General features: G+C 44.4%; 1 protein-coding gene across 1 annotated transcript in view; it reads right to left on the bottom strand.

Moving 5' to 3' along the window:
* Positions 1-16,103, bottom strand: part of LRRIQ1 (leucine rich repeats and IQ motif containing 1) — a 267,121-nt gene that overhangs the window by 181,877 nt on the left and 69,141 nt on the right. The window contains exon 11 of the mRNA XM_073556994.1: positions 10,757-10,884. Coding sequence (XP_073413095.1) covers positions 10,757-10,884 — 128 coding nt within the window. The remainder of the gene's footprint in view (positions 1-10,756; positions 10,885-16,103) is intronic.

Below are 16,103 nucleotides of genomic sequence, written 5' to 3'. Positions count from 1 at the left end.
ATATAAAAAGTCTCAAAAAGCTGCATATTATAGGCAAGTCATTGATATCTTTAAATGTAGTGAACAAATACATTTATGCTACAACCATTTTAAAATGCATAAAAAGTGATCTGCAAAAATATTCGACAAACGTCCCTCTTAAAAAGAGTACTAATTAATATGCATAAAAAGTCGTAACTTGGGTAAGAAATAAAATTGCACTGACTTGGAACATGTGACACATTGGTCTCAGACTCTAAAAAGTAGGACTAGACTAGACAAGTCCGACTAGAGGGAACGGAGAGTGGAGAGTGAGGCCACGCCCATTGGCCTGGGATTATGTATAACTCATACATACCCTGTGCGTTCCCCGGTCTTAAATCGGAAAATCCCCGCAGCGCACAGTGCGTGCGCTGGGGAGTATTCGTAAGTCTGCAGTAACACAGGGTGAATGCAGACTTATCAGTTCTGACTGTACAACACGATTAAGCTGTCCATATGAGTATGTAGGTCAAAGGAAGCTGAATAACAAGACACCTTGATATCTGTAATCCAATGCTTTGTTCCAGGGGTATCCTTGCTTTTCTAATATGTACCGTGGGTTCAGAAAGAATTCAGACCCCTTTAAATTTTTCACTCTGTTTCATTGCAGCCATTTGGTAAAATCAAAAAAGTTAATTTTTTTCTCATTAATGTACACTCTGCACCCCATCTTGACTGAAAAAAAACAGAAATGTAGAAATTTTTGCAAATCTATTAAAAAAGAAAAGCTGAAATATCACATGGCCATAAGTATTCAGACCCTTTGCTCAGTATTGAGTAGAAGCACCTGGATTTGGGGATCCTCTGCCATTCTTCCTTACAGATCCTCTCCAGTTTCGTCAGTTTGGATGGTGAACGTTGGTGGACAGCCATTTTAAGGTCTCTTGACAGATGGTCAATTGGGTTTAGGTCAGGACTCTGGTTGGGCCAGTCAAGAACGGTCACAGAGATGCTCCAGGGCCACTCCTTGGTTATTTTAACTGTGTGCTTAGGGTCATTGTCTTATTGGAAGGTGAACCTTTGGCCAAGTCTGAGGTCCACAGCACTCTGGAAGAGGTTTTCATCCAGTATATCTCTGTACTTGGCCGCATTCATGTTTTTTTTTCTCATAGTCTGGCAGTCCTTCATGTGTTTTTTAGCAAACTCTATGCGGGCTTTCATATGTCTTGCACTGAGGAGAGGCTTCAGTCGGGTCACTCTGCCATAAAGGCCTGATGGTGGAGGTTTGCAGTGGTAGCTGACTTTGTGGAACTTCCATCCATCTCCCTACTGCATCTGTGGAGCTCAGCCACAGTGATCTTGGGGTTCTTCTTTACCTCTCAACAAGGCTCTTCTCCCACGATTGCTCAGTTTGGCTGGACGGCCAGGTCTAGGAAGACTTCTGGTGGTCCCAAACTTCTTCCATTTAAGGATTATGGAGGCCACTGTGCTCTTAGGAACCTTGAGTACTGCAGAAATTCTTTTGTAACCTTGACCAGATGTGTGCCTTGCCACAATTCTGTATCTGTGCTCCCTTGCCAGTTCCTTTAACCTCATTATTCTCATTTGGTCTGACATGCACTGTGAGCTGTGAGGTCCTATATAGACAGGTATGTGCCTTTCAAAAATCAAGTCCTATCAGTTTAATTAAATACAGTTGGACTCCAATGAAGGAGTAGAAACATCTCAAGGAGGATCACAGGGAAATGGACAGCATGTGACTTAAATATGAGTGTCTGAGCAAAGGGTCTGAATACTTATGACCATATGATATTTCGTTTTTTCTTTTTTAATAAATTTGCAAAAATTTCTACATTTCTGTTTTTTTCAGTCAAGATGAACTTTGTTTCATTGCAGCCATTAGGTAAATTCAAAAAAGAGTGAAAAATTTAAAGGGGTCTGAATACTTTCCGTACCCACTGTAAATGAGCAGTTCTAGGCTCTGGCCAGGACACTGATCTGCACAAGAATCTGCCTCCAGTGATTATTTTAAATAAAAAGGAGCAGTTACCAGTGTGAGGCATGTAACTAACACAGAACAGAAGTACTGAACTTTGTCTCTTAGGCTAGTTTCACATTTGCGCAGCGTTTCGTGCGCACTTGAAACGCAATGTAAAAACGCTTGCAAACGCATGTAAACGCAGCGATTTTTTTCGACGCATCAGAGTGCGCATGACGACAAAAAAATGCCGTGTTTGTATGTGATTTCATGCGTTTTTGCATGCGTTTGCGTTTTTTATGTGCATGCGTTGTCTAGGTCTCACATTTCACAGGAGGAAAATCCTTGAAAAATTCTTGAAACAGACTCCACCAATGGGACACCAGTGAGCGTGTCATGGGAATTCTTTATATAGACCCTGTTTACTGCTGAATTCTTCAGATTTGCTTGCTTTTTCCTTTCTGAACATGGATCTGCGTTGGAAGAGTTTTCACTTTAACTTGGATTTGGACATCGCGCTGGCTCAGGCTTTTGCATTTGCTTGCCAGCAACAATGGGAGAGAGAGAGACAGTGAAGACGGCAGCGGGGGCGTTTGTGGATACATCCGATTATTGAACTCCGTGAGAGCCGTGGAGCGTACCACACCCTCTAAAGCGAGCTCTAGGGAAACCAGGCGAAATTTAGTGACTATACCCGGATGTCCCCAGAAAGCTTCATGGATTTGCTTGCTCATTTTCAAGGAGCCATCCGGAGACGGGACACACAGCTCCGTCGTGCGATTACTCCTGAGGAACGGCTCCTGGTCACATTACGGTACGTAATATTTAAAAACCCATACCTGAATAATTTTCTTTGTTCTGCCATATATTAAACAAAAGCTTGCTGAATTATTGTGATGCCAGGTACTAATACTTTTTTATGTTATTGTTTTAAAAAAAACCTAGACCTAAATATTAATTTTTGTTCTCTCTCTGTTTCGCAGATTCCTGGCTACTGGAGAGACCCTATCTTCACTTCGCTTCCAGTACCGGATTAGAATATCCACCTTGTCGGGAATAGTTGCGGACAACTGCCGGGTTTTGTGGGATATTCTCTGTCCAGAATTTATGCCCCTGCTCACCACGGAAAAGTGGATGGAAATCGCAGAAAAATTCTGGACTGTCTGCAATTTCCCCAACTGTTTGGGAGCTGTGGATGGGAAACACATCCGGATAATAAAACCCAAATGCACTGGATCGGAGTTCTTTAACTATAAAAAGTACTTTTCTACAGTACTCATGGCCATTGCGGATGCAGACTGTCTGTTTGTTGCGGTGGACATTGGTGTATTTGGCCGGGGGAATGACTCACAGGCTTTTAAGAACTCGGACATGGGCCGTAGGTTGTATGGCAAAAATTTTAATTTCCCCATGCCACGGCCTCTTCCCCACACCGAAGGTCCGCCACAGCCATTTGTAATGGTTGGGGATGAGGCCTTTCAAATGTGGCAAAACCTGCTGAAACCCTACTCCAGTCGGGACTTGGACGACACCAAAAAAATCTTTAATTACAGACTGACCAGGGCCCGAAGAACTGTAGAGTGTGCTTTTGGTATTCTTGTCTCCAGATGGTGCAATCTTCGCACAGCCATTAATTTAAAACTGTAAACAGTGGATGAGGTGGTGAAGGCGTGTGTGGTTCTTGATAATTCTGTTATGTCTAAAGAGCACCCTAACTTTGAACTTGCAATACCAGCTGCAAACCCATTGCCTGAATTCACTCATCACCCTCTCAGGTCATCAGTTGAATTTGGCCAAATGAGGGACCAATTTGCGGCCTACTTTATCTCTGATGTAGGACGTGTGGAATGGCAAGATCAAATGGTGTAAAATTTGTTTCTTGTGTGTATGTTAATAAAAAACCTGTTTGGATACATGTACCGAGTGCACTCTTTTTTTATACACTCCAAAACAATAATCACCTGCCCAGGTGTACTTGTGAATTCATGATGTTGTGTTTTGTGCATCATTAATTTACTAGCACTCCTGGCCAGGTGACAACATACACACAAGTTCTATGACCTGTATCATCTCTACAGTTTGTGTTCAATGTGCAGCGACGGTGGAAATAATACAAATTTGTATCACATGGCCTGATGTTACAAATAATGATTTTGGGATGCAATAGCATCCTTCACACTTTATGACACCTGACCATGTGAGAATAAATATTAATATAGGATCTCCACTGTGGCTTCAGTATGAAAGCAGACTCTAGAGATAATGAAGTTTATACAACTTCTACAATCCCCAGGCCTGGTGTCATGGTGAAGTTAGCACACCTGGGCAGTTGAATACGCATATGAGTTAAACTCCAGCATCGCTCCAGTCTGCGTGCAATAGATAATGCAGACTGAAGCGACACTGCAGGTTAACTCATACGTGTATTCACCTGACAAGGTGTGATAAATAGTTATGATACAAGGCCAGGGTATTGTGCATATGACATGTATTTTCTCCATCATCTCCTCAGTTTACTCACCACACACTGAATAGAGGATGTAATTAATTACAAGGTATATCTAGAATCACCTGGCCTTGTGTCACAAAGAGTGAAATGATGATGGTAAAAACACAATGAATAATTAACTCTTTATGATACATGGCAAGGTAACAATATATATGCCTTGCACTCAACACCATCTTCTATTCAGTCTGTGCAATATTAGCAGACTAAAGAGAGTGGTGGTGAAAATACAAGTCATATAGTGGTGTTTTTGACTACACGTCTCCAGGAATGACACAAAAAACATGTGTCAGTAATGGAGATATGTGGTGGCAAAAACACAAAGTGTACAGTGCAGTGTGTGTACGGCGCAGTGTGTGTAGGCGGCGAAAGACACATTAATCAAACATTATTATGGTAAACCATAAATTAACATCTATTTCTTACAAAAAAAAAAAAATTATTGGGAACGACGTTTGGGGAAGATGGTTTTATGTTGGGGGTGTGGAGAGATGAGGAACGGCTGGAAGGAGAGGAAGGGGTTCTAGGGGAAGGTGAAACAAAAGGTGAGGTGGAAAGGAGCTCAGGGATGGAACTTGAGGCAGGTTGAGACACAGTTGGAGGTGTGGGGGGTGGGATGGTTAAAGTTTTTCCTTTTTTGTGTCTCTTGTGTTTGTGTGTCCTGCCTGGACCTCCTGGAGCTGACTGACCACCTTGATGTTTCTGACCGCCTGGAGCTGGGTGACCTTGGCTGAGTGGAAGCAAAAATCGAATGTAGGTCCTCACTTTGATGCTGCTGCTGCCGATGTTGCTGCTGTTCAGTGGTGGAGTTGCCAGTGCTGGTCCTTGCCGGAGGATTGGTGGCGGCAGTGCTGGTCCTTGCAGGAGGATTGGTGGCAGCAGTGCTGGTCCTGGCTGGAGTAGTTGTGGCGGCAGTGCTGGTCCAGGCTGGAGGAGTGGTGGCAGCAGTGCTGGTCCAGGCTGGAGGAGTGTTTGCATCAGTGCTGGTCCAGGCTGCAGGAGTGGTGGCAGCAGTGCTGGTCCAGGCTGGAGGAGTGGTGTCGGCAGTGCTGGTCCAGGCTGGAGGAGTGGTGGCGGTGCTCCAAGCAGGCGTGGTGGTGGCGGTGGTGGTCCAGACAGGAGCAGCGCTTGCCATGGTGGTGGTGGTGGAGTGTCCAGCAGCACTCGGCCTTGGGGTGGTGTAGTGGTGTCCGGCTTGGCTTGGAATGCAGGTGGCCGTGCAGTGGTATGCAGCAGAAGTCGGCAGTGTGGTGAAGCGACTCAGTGGTGGCACAGGTGGAAATGCCACCACTGACTGCTGCATGTACTGACTCTGCTGCATAGCCTGCAAGAAAGCAGTGTTGCAGGCCTGCATCACAGTCAGCTAGAGATCTGGATAAGGTGTTCCGCCATGGCCCGTTCAATTTTGCTGAAAAAATGGTGCGCTGGTCTGTTGAGGTCGGCTTCCAGACGATCAAGGCGACTGTCGACAGACTGGAAGCGGTGGTCTATGTGGTTAAAACCGCTTTCCACTCTGTCTGCCAGTGCCTTGATGACATTCTGAAAGGCCGAGCTCAAGTTAAGGAACTCGGGCATGACATTCCTGTCCGAGGCCCTCTGCCGCTGGCGGGAAGTGCCCGCAAAACCAGTAGCAGAGACTTGGGACAGGGGAAGACCTGACATACCAGCTTCCTGGTCTCCAGTTGTCTGTGTTGCCGAACTGCAAGGTGCTTCCTGGCTGTCGGATGGCTGGGACGGGTCCGAGGTCGTTCGATGAAGGACTACTCCAGGGACAGGTTGCAGGGTGCTGCACCAGGTGCTGTGAAAAGAAAAGAAAAACATTAGTATCATGCATTTACAAGTGCCAACTGCTGTGGAATAGAAAACCACAGATTAATAAACAATACAATACACCAAAATACTTGCGCTTTGGTGGCAAGGACCGGTCTTAGGAACGCCAATGCCCGCTGGTATCTGTATTTTGTTCTGGTCCTTGCCGCAGCACCACTGCGACCCTGGCCCTCCTGACGTACATCACCTGTTGAAGCTGTCCTTCATCAAGCGCCAACGGGTTCTGACTTTGTTCACTGTGAAAAAAATAAAAGAAATTGGACAATGCACTGATGAGCAAATCACTAGCATCACACACACCTGTTTGATCACGGCCAAGGTGACTGCGGCATCACACAACAATACAATAGACAATGCACTCACTGTTGGCCATGATAACACAAATGTGTATCATGCTAGAATATATCTAGCATGAAACACACCTGTGTGATCACGGCAAAGGTGACTGCGACATCACACAACAATACAAAAGACAATGCACTCACTGTTGGCCATGATAACACAAATGTGTATCATACTATAATATATCTAGCATGAAACACACCTGTGTGACCACGGCAAAGGTGACTGCGACATCACACAGCAAAAAAAATTACTCATTGCACTGTTGGCCATGATAACACAAATGTGTATCATGCTAGAATATATCTAGCATGAAACACACCTGTGTGATCACGGCAAAGGTGACTGCGACATCACACAACAATACAAAAGACAATGCACTCACTGTTGGCCATGATAACACAAATGTGTATCATACTATAATATATCTAGCATGAAACACACCTGTGTGACCACGGCAAAGGTGACTGCGACATCACACAGCAAAAAAAATTACTCATTGCACTGTTGGCCATGATAACACAAATGTGTATCATGCTAGAATATATCTAGCATGACACACACCTGTGTGATTATGGCCAAGGTGTCTGCGGCATCACACAATACAATAGACGATGCACTCACGGTTGGCCATGATAACACAAATGTGTATCATGCTAGAATATATCTAGCATGACACACACCTGTGTGATCACGACCAAGGTAACTGCGGCATCACACAACAATACAATAGACAATGCACTCACTGTTGGCCATGATAACACAAATGTGTAGCATGCTAGAATAGATCTAGCATGACACACACCTGTGTTATCACGGCCAAGGTGACTGCGGCATCACACAACAATACAATAGACAATGCTTTGTTGGCCGTGATAACACAAATGTGTATCATGCTAGAATATCTCTAGCATCACACACACCTGTGTGGTCACGGACAAGTCACTGCCGCATCACAGAGCATTGAAATACTTACAAAAATCCTTGCGGACCCTTTGAGAGGCGTTGTCCCAGCCTTCCATCAGCACTGCGGCCACCTCATTCCAGAGCCGGGTCACCACCTTGTCCGAGTGCTGCGGATCACGGCTGTCCCACAACGGGACTTGCTCCTGGACCAAGTTGATCAGGGCGTCGTTGTCCAGGGCGATTTCTTCGTCCCGTTGCGGAGCCTAGAAAAAAAGAAAAAAAAATTATACTCTTGGAAAGATTTGGAAAAGAAAAAGATACAGAAAAGAAGAAAGATTGATGATAAAAACAGGACAGAAAAAAAGGCAGGGGAAAAAAAAAAAGAAAAAAAAAAAGGGACATTTACAGTCAGTCTATACTTACAGGCCTTCTCCCCGCCAGCACTTGGCTTGTCTACTCCTGCTGTTTGTACTCACTTGCCGTGGCCGATGAGGTCTGAAAAAGAACAAAAATTAATTTGCCACATGTGTACATGCAGCAGCGAATACTTACCCAAAATGTAGGGCAAGAAGATACTCACTTCACGCTCTGCTTGGGCCAGTTCACCCTGGGCCGGTGTGTATTCCTCTCCAGAAGACATGCTGCAATAAAAAAAAAATACATTAGTACATAATAAATTTAGAAAAGGACAGGCAGACATTAGGTTTAATACTCACATTATTAAAGTTGCTGACATTCTCCAAGCTCTTCAATGTCCTTCTCTCTTCAGTCTGTAGAGTAGTGGTCTGCCAGTGCAAACACCTTTTATCTACACTACCCCACAAACAATGTTTCTTTGTGAAGGGGGTGGTTTAAACCAGCGTCTAGACATTGTCCATGCACCCGCCTGCGACCCCATAAACTGTGACCCCATAGACTGTAATGTGATTTTTTTTTGGCACATTTCGTCCGCACGCGATCGCATGCGTTTTTTTGACGAGGTCGGGCGGAACAAAAAAATGCAACTGCGCTGCGCGCAAAAACGCTAATGTGAAACCAGCCTTAGGCTACTTTCACACATCCGGTGTGTGGGGTCCGGCGGCGTGCGGCGAAAAGCCGGGCCACCGGATCCGGCCTGCAGCGGTGACACCGGATGTGTATGCAGCGTCTGATACGGCTCGGACATGATTTAAAGGAGCCGCAGGAGGAACATATACACCAAAGGACGAGAGAGGCAGCCGCTGAGAGAGACAGCTGCTGAAAGGGAGGGGAGGGGAGGGGAGAGGGGGGTGGAGAGAGAGAGACATGTGGGGTTAACACTCAGTGTCCAGGCGAGAGAATCTCTCTCTCTTGCCGGGCACTTGTGGGGTTAACCCCACAGAGAGATCTCTCTCTCTCACCCAGACACTGTGAGTGTTAACCCCACGAGTGCCCGACGAGAGACATCTCTCACAAGTGTCCGGGCGAGAGAGAGAGATCTCTCTCTCTCTCGCCGGGCACTTGTAGGGTTAACATTCACAGAGTCCGGGCATGCGCTGTGGAAAAAGCCGGTCCGGCGCTAACAAAAAACGTTGCAGAGAACGTTTTTTTGCAGATGCTGGACGGCTAATTTTGGCCGTGTCCGGCAACAACCGGACACGACGCATAACCATCCGGCACGATGCGGCGACCATGAAAGTTTATAGGACAAAACCGGATCCGGTGCTGGATCCGGTTATTAAAAATGTTGCTGCATCGTGCCGGATTACAAAAGCCGGATGTGTGAAAGAGGTCTTAGAAATACATTTTTGCATCTTTCTGAGCTCTGCTGTATTGCAACAATATTGCATCTCTGCTTGTGAGATGGAAAATGAAGCTGAACAACATACGTGCAGATGTGTCAGTTATAATCACACACAGCTCTGCAGTGAGATAAGGAGAGCGGCTATTATACATCACACTTGTAACTCCCCCATTCATGTAAAATAATCTTTGGAAGCAGATTCTCATAAAGATCAGTGTTCCCCCATACCACTGAACAGCTTATTTACATATAAGAAAAATGTGGATTTCTCTGGAATAAGATATCAGATAGCAGATATCAAGGTATCATGTTAACCAGCTTCATATGACATACATGTCCACATAGACGGCTTACGGGGATTGATCCTAATGACAGATTCCATTGGGAAGTGTGCTATCAAACATTTAAAAAGTTTCTCTGGTGTAATTTACAACAAATTTATTATTAAGGTGTAAGATTTAAAAAATATAAAGTGGCAGAATTGAAGTGATTACTAAAAACTTGGAAGAAATTACTCCATTTATCGAATTGTGGGCCAATACCGTATATACTCGAGTATAAGCTGACCCGAGTATAAGCCGAGGCACCTAATTTTGCCACGGAAAACTGGGTAAGCTTATTGAGTCAAGTATAAGCCAGGTATGCATTGCCCCCTCATCCCTGTCTTGCTATGTGTGGCTCTCCCCATACTGTCTTGGTATCTGTGGCTGCCCCCCGTCCTGTCCTGGTATGTGTGTCTCTCCATGTTGTATGCATGGCTCACCCCCCCATGCTTGTATGCATGGCTCACCCCGTCCCATTTTTATATGCATGGCTCACCCCGTCCCATTGTTGTATGCATGACTCACCCCCCTACCATCATTGTATGCATGACTCACCCTCCCCCAGTTCTACTCACCCTTTTCACGCCGTCGCTGCATCTCTGTTATCCAGTCACGGCAGCACTTCCTGGGCTGAGTGGTCACGTAGTACCGCTCATTAAGGTAATGAATATGCATTCCACGCTTATGAGAGTGGAGACACGCGCATATTCAATACCTTAGTGAGCGGTACTACGTGACCACTCAGCACAGGGGAAGAGCTGCCTGTGCCGGGAAAGAGATGAAGGAACAGAAATGCAGTGATGGCACGAGGAGGGTGAGTATGATGTCTTCTTGAAGCCGGCAGCTGCAGCTGTCACTGTGCCACAGCCGCTGGCTACTGCTGCTGCTCCGCCGCTCCCCCTATCCCACCGGCTTTCTGGACAATGACTCGCATATAAGCCGAGGGGGGCGTTTTCAGCACACAAAAAAATGTGCTGAAAATCTTAGCTTATACACGAGTATTTACAGTATTTTTACTATTAGGACAGTCCATTTCTTTACAAACCCAGTCAGAAAGCTACATTTTCATACACAGTACGTATATGATTTCTACCTGGATTATATGTGCAGAAAATATATGAGCATTTATTAAAAGAAAATAATTTTACCTGTTTTGTGATACAGAGAATACCTGCAGTAATGGTAACCAATATGATGACAGGTCTGACAGAGTGGTTAAGTTATTATCATCCAGATATAACTCTCTTATCAAAACATGATTAACCAGTCTGGGAATCTGGAAACAAAGAAAGAAAGAGTTTTGTTTGACAAGTACATTTAAAAGGTGAAGTACACCTTCACCACCAAATCTGTTTCACCGCACCAATGCATCTGAAATGAAAAAAAATTATGTGACTTCGTAATGGGTCTCAGTTAAAAAATGTCCCATCATTTAGTTCATATAGTCACAGACTAGACTTTCATGACTACTTAGGGTCACAATCTCACATTAACCCTAATTGTTAAAAGCACAGAAATGTGGCCTCCCTTTCCCTTTCCAGTTAAAGAATCACTTCTCCCATAAAAGTTTTTATCCTCTTAATATATAGTAATCATCACATTATATAGCACTGTGCTCCTAACCCCTTAACGATCACCGATACCTTTTAATAGCGGCAGTTAAGGGTACTTATTCCTCAGCGCCGCTTTTTTAACAGCACTGAGAAATAAGTGTATATCGCCCCCCCAGAGTCGGAAAATCTCCGGGGTCTCGGTTACCAGGGGTAGCTGAGACTCCGGAGAACATGATTTGGGTCAGTTTTTACCATCCACACTGTTGTGATCACCATTATTCATGGAATAATGGCGACAGCAAAAAAAAAGTCAGATTTCCCATTTATTTTGCTCTCCTCTGATATGATCTAACACATCAGAGGAAAGAGAAATGGGGTCCTCGATCCCTCCACTACCTCCGGCTCTGTTCCCCGGTCCTCGGTGTCTTCTTTCGGGAAGAAAATGTCGGGCGCATGCGCAGTGCGTCCGCCGAGATCTGCTGGCCGGCACCCAGCAACAATGAGAGATTTTTCCTATTGGTTCATTTTGAACACTGTGATAGGGTCTATCACAGTGTTCAAAATAAAAAAGTTAAAATCAAACCCCCTGTTTTTTTTAGGGTTTGCATCAGTTGATGTAAAGAACAAACCTACAACTGTGAACAGCTGGGATTCCATTTTTGTGAAGTAAACAACACATAGGATTAATTAACTGAACACTTCTGAAAAGAACACTTTAGTGTGCATAACAATCCCCCCACCCCCAAGTCAATACTTTGTAGAGCTTCCTTTGGCAGCAACTACAGCTGCAAATCACTTTGGATACGTCTCTATGAGCTTTCCATATCTTGCCGTTGGGATTTTTGTCATTCCTCAAGGCAAAACTGCACCTTCAAGTTAGATGGTATTCTCAGGTGAACAGCAATCTTCAAGTCTGACCACAGATATTCAATTGGATTAAAGTCTGGGCTTTGATTATGCTCCTCCAAAACATTTACACATTTCACCTCAAAGCACTCAAATGTTGCTTTAGCTGTAAGCTTTGGTTCATTGTCTTGTTGAAAGGTGAACGTCCGTCCCAGTCTCAAATCACGGACAAAAAGGTTTTGCGTAATAATTTTGCCCCATCCATCTTCCCCTTGACTTGGACCATTTTCCTTGTCTCTGCTGCCAAAAAAACATTCCCATAGCATGATGCTGCCACCACCATGTTTCACTGTGGGAATGGTGTTCTTGGGGTGTTGGTTTGGCGCCAGACAAAGCATTTAACTTGGTGGCCAAAAAGTTTAATTTTGGTCTCATCTGACCACAGCACCTTAAACCATACATTTTGGGAGTCTCCCACATGTCTTTTGGCAAAATCAAAACGAGCCTTACAATTTTTGTGTTTAAGTAAAGGCTTTTTTCTGGCCACACTTCCATAAAGGCCTCCTCTATGGAGTGTATGGCTTATTGTTGTCGTATGGACAGATACTCCAATCTCTGCTTGGGAACTCTGCAGATCTTTCAGGGTTACCTTTGGATTCTGTGCTGCCTCTTTGATAATCATGTGGTACCATGCTTTTTCCATTTGATGAAGCTATAAAGCTCTGGGTGATTATCAGAGATTGGGCTTTTTTTTTATATCCGAACCCTGACTTGTACTTCTCAACAACTTTGTCCCTGACTTGTTTGGAGATATCCTTGGTCTTTATTATGTTGTATGATTAGTGGTGCCTCTTTCTTAATGGTCTGGAAGCCTCTGTGTATATACTGACAGACCATGGGGCACTTAGGTGGACTTCCTTTCACTAATGTGACTTATGAAGAAAATTGCTTACACCAGAAATTCAGAAATTTTTAGGGGCTTCATACCAAAAGGGGTAAATACATATGCACTTGACAACTTGCTAATTTTTAGGTATTTAATCCCAAAAATGTAATTCATGCCTATATTTTTCTCACTTCAATTCACTAACTTAGATAATTTAGTGCTGATGCATCACACACAAATTGACTACAAAAATATTAAAACACAGTCTGCAATATTACAAAACAGGTAAAGAGCAAAGGGGGGGTTAATACTTTTGCAAGCCATTGTATATATGATCTAAACAATTTATCCTTTAACCCCTTTCTGCCATTAGACGTACTATCCCGTCCATGTGCCCTGGGACTTAATTCCCAAGGACGTGATAGTACGTCTAATGCGATCAGCGGCGCCCACGTGGTGAGCGCCGCTGATCGCGGCCGGGTGTCAGCTGATTATCACAGCTGACACCCGGCACAATGTGTCAGGGGCAGTCACGGACCGCCCCCGACACGTTAACCCCTTGTACACCGCGATCAAACACGATCGCGGTGTACCGGGAGTTAAAGGGAAGCTTCGGCAGGGAGGGGGCTCCCTCCGTGCTTCCCTGAGCCCCCCTCGGCAGCGCAATGTGCAGCGCTGCTGCGGGGGGCTCTTTCCCTACAGGCCCCCGGATCCAAGATGGCGACGGGGGGGCCTTCGGGGGATTTATTATCATACCACCGAACAAAAAGTGCAATAACACGCGATCAAAAAGACGCATATAAATATCCATGGTACCGCTGAAAACGCCATCTTGTCCCGCAAAAAACGAGCCACCACACAGCATCATCCGCAAAAAAATAAAAAAATTATAGCTCGCAGAATAAAGCGATGCAAAAATAATTATTTTTTATATAAAATTGTTTCCATTGCAAAAAACCGACAAAACATAAAAAAACGACCTAAATGAGGTATCGCTGTAACCGTACCGACGCGAAGAATAAAGGCGCTTTATCAATTTTACCGCACGTGGAACGGTGTAAACGCACCCCCCCAAAGAAATTCATGAAACGCTGGTTTTTGTTCATTCTGCGTCCCAAAAATCGGAATAAAAAGTGATCAAAAAATGTCACGCGCCCAAAAATGGTACCGATAAAAACGTCAACTCGTCCCGCAAAGAATAAGACCTCACATGACTCGGTGGGTCAAAATACGGAAAAATTATAGCTCTCAATATGTGGTGATGCAAAAACTATTTTTACAATAAAAAGCGTCTTTTAGCGTACGACAGCCGCCAAACATAAAAACCACCATAAATAGTAAATCAAACCCCCCGTTATCACCCCCTTAGTTAGGGAAAAATAATAAAATTAAAAAAAAGTATTTATTTCCATTTTCCCATTAGGGTTAGGGTTAGGGCTAGGGTTAGGGCTAGGGTTAGGGCTCAGATTAGGGTTAGGGGTGTGTTGGGGTTAGGGTTAGAGTTATAATTGGGGGGTTTCCACTGTTTGGGCACATCAGGTGCTCTCCAAATGCAACATGGTGTCTGATCTCAATTCCAGCCAATTCTGCATTGAAAAAGTCAAATGGTGCTCCTTCCCTTCCAAGCTCTGCCATGCGCCCAAACAGTGTTTTACCCCCACATATAGGGTATCAGCATACTCAGGACAAATTGCAAAACAACTTTTGGGGTCCAATTTCTCCTGTTACCCTTAGGAAAATAAAAAATTGGAGGCAAAAATATCATTTTTGTGGAAAAAAATGATTTTTTTATTTTCACGCCCAGGCGTTATAAACTTCTGTGAAGCACTTGGGGGTTCAAAGTGCTCACCACACATCTAGATAAGTTCCGTGGGGGGTCTAGTTTCCAAAATGGGGTCACTTGTGGGAAGTTTCAATAGTTTAGGTACATCAGGGGCTCTCCAAATGCACATGACACACGCAGACCAATCCATCAAAACCTGCATTCCAAAACGTCACTACTTCCCTTCCGAACCCCGACGTGTGCCCATACAGTATTTTTTTTCCAATTATGAGGTATCAGCATACTCAGGACAAATTGGACAACAACTTTTGGGGTCCAATTTCTCCTGTTACCCTTGGGAAAATAAAAAAATTGGAGACTAATTGATCATGTTTGTGGAAAAAATACGATTTTTTTATTTTCATGCCTGGGCATTATATACTTCTGTGAAGCCCTTGGGGGTTCAAAGTTCTCACCACACATCTAGATAAGTTCCTTAGGGGGTCTAGTTTCCAAAATCGGGTCACTTGTGGGGGGTTTCCACTGTTTAGGTACATCAGGGGCTCTCCAAAAGCAACATGACACCCGCAGACCATTCCATCAAAGTCTGCATTCCAAAAGATCACTACTTCCCTTCCGAGCCCCGACGTGTGTCCATACAGTAGTTTTCTCCCACATATGAGGTATCAGCGTACTCAGGACAAAATGGACAACAACATTTGGGGTCCAATTTCTCCTTGTACCCTTGGAAAAATGAAAAAATTGGTGACTAAAAGATCATGTTTGTGGAAAAAATACGATTTTTGTATTTTCACGCACGGGCGTTATAAACTTCTGTGAAGCACTGAGGAGCTCAAAGTGCTCACCACACATCTAGATAAGTTCCTTGGGGGGTCTAGTTTCCAAAATGGTGTCATTTATGGGGGGTTTCTACTGTTTTGGTACATCAGGGGCTTTCCAAACGCGACATGGTGTCCGATCTCAATTCCAGCCAAAAACGTCAAATGGCGCTGCTTCCCTTCCGAGCTCTGCCATGCGCCCAAATAGTGGTTTACCCCCACATGTGGGGTATCAGCGCACTCAGGACAAATTGCACAATATCTTTTAGGGTCCTGTTACCCTTGGAAAAATAAGAATTGAAGGTGAAAAGATCATTTTTGTGGAAAAAATATGATTTTTTAATTGTACGGCTGTATGTTATAAACTTCTGTGAAGCCCTTGTGGGTTCAAAGTTCTCATCACATATCTAGATAAGTTCCTTGGGGGGTCTAGTTTCCAAAATGGGGTCACTTGGGGGGGTTTCCACTGTTTAGGTGCATCAGGGGCTCTCCAAACACGACATGGCGTCCGATCTGAATTCCAGCCAATTTTGCATTGAAAAAGTCAAATGGCGCTCTTTCCCTGCTGAGGTCTGCCATGCGCCGAAACAGTGGTTCCCCCCCACATAT

The sequence above is a fragment of the Dendrobates tinctorius genome, unplaced genomic scaffold (assembly GCF_039654945.1).
Source record: "Dendrobates tinctorius isolate UK_male_01 unplaced genomic scaffold, ASM3965494v1 ptg000241l, whole genome shotgun sequence".
Taxonomy (NCBI): Eukaryota; Metazoa; Chordata; class Amphibia; order Anura; family Dendrobatidae; genus Dendrobates; species Dendrobates tinctorius.
The sequence above is the reverse complement of the archived record's forward strand: the minus strand, read 5'-3'. Positions and strand labels throughout refer to the sequence as shown.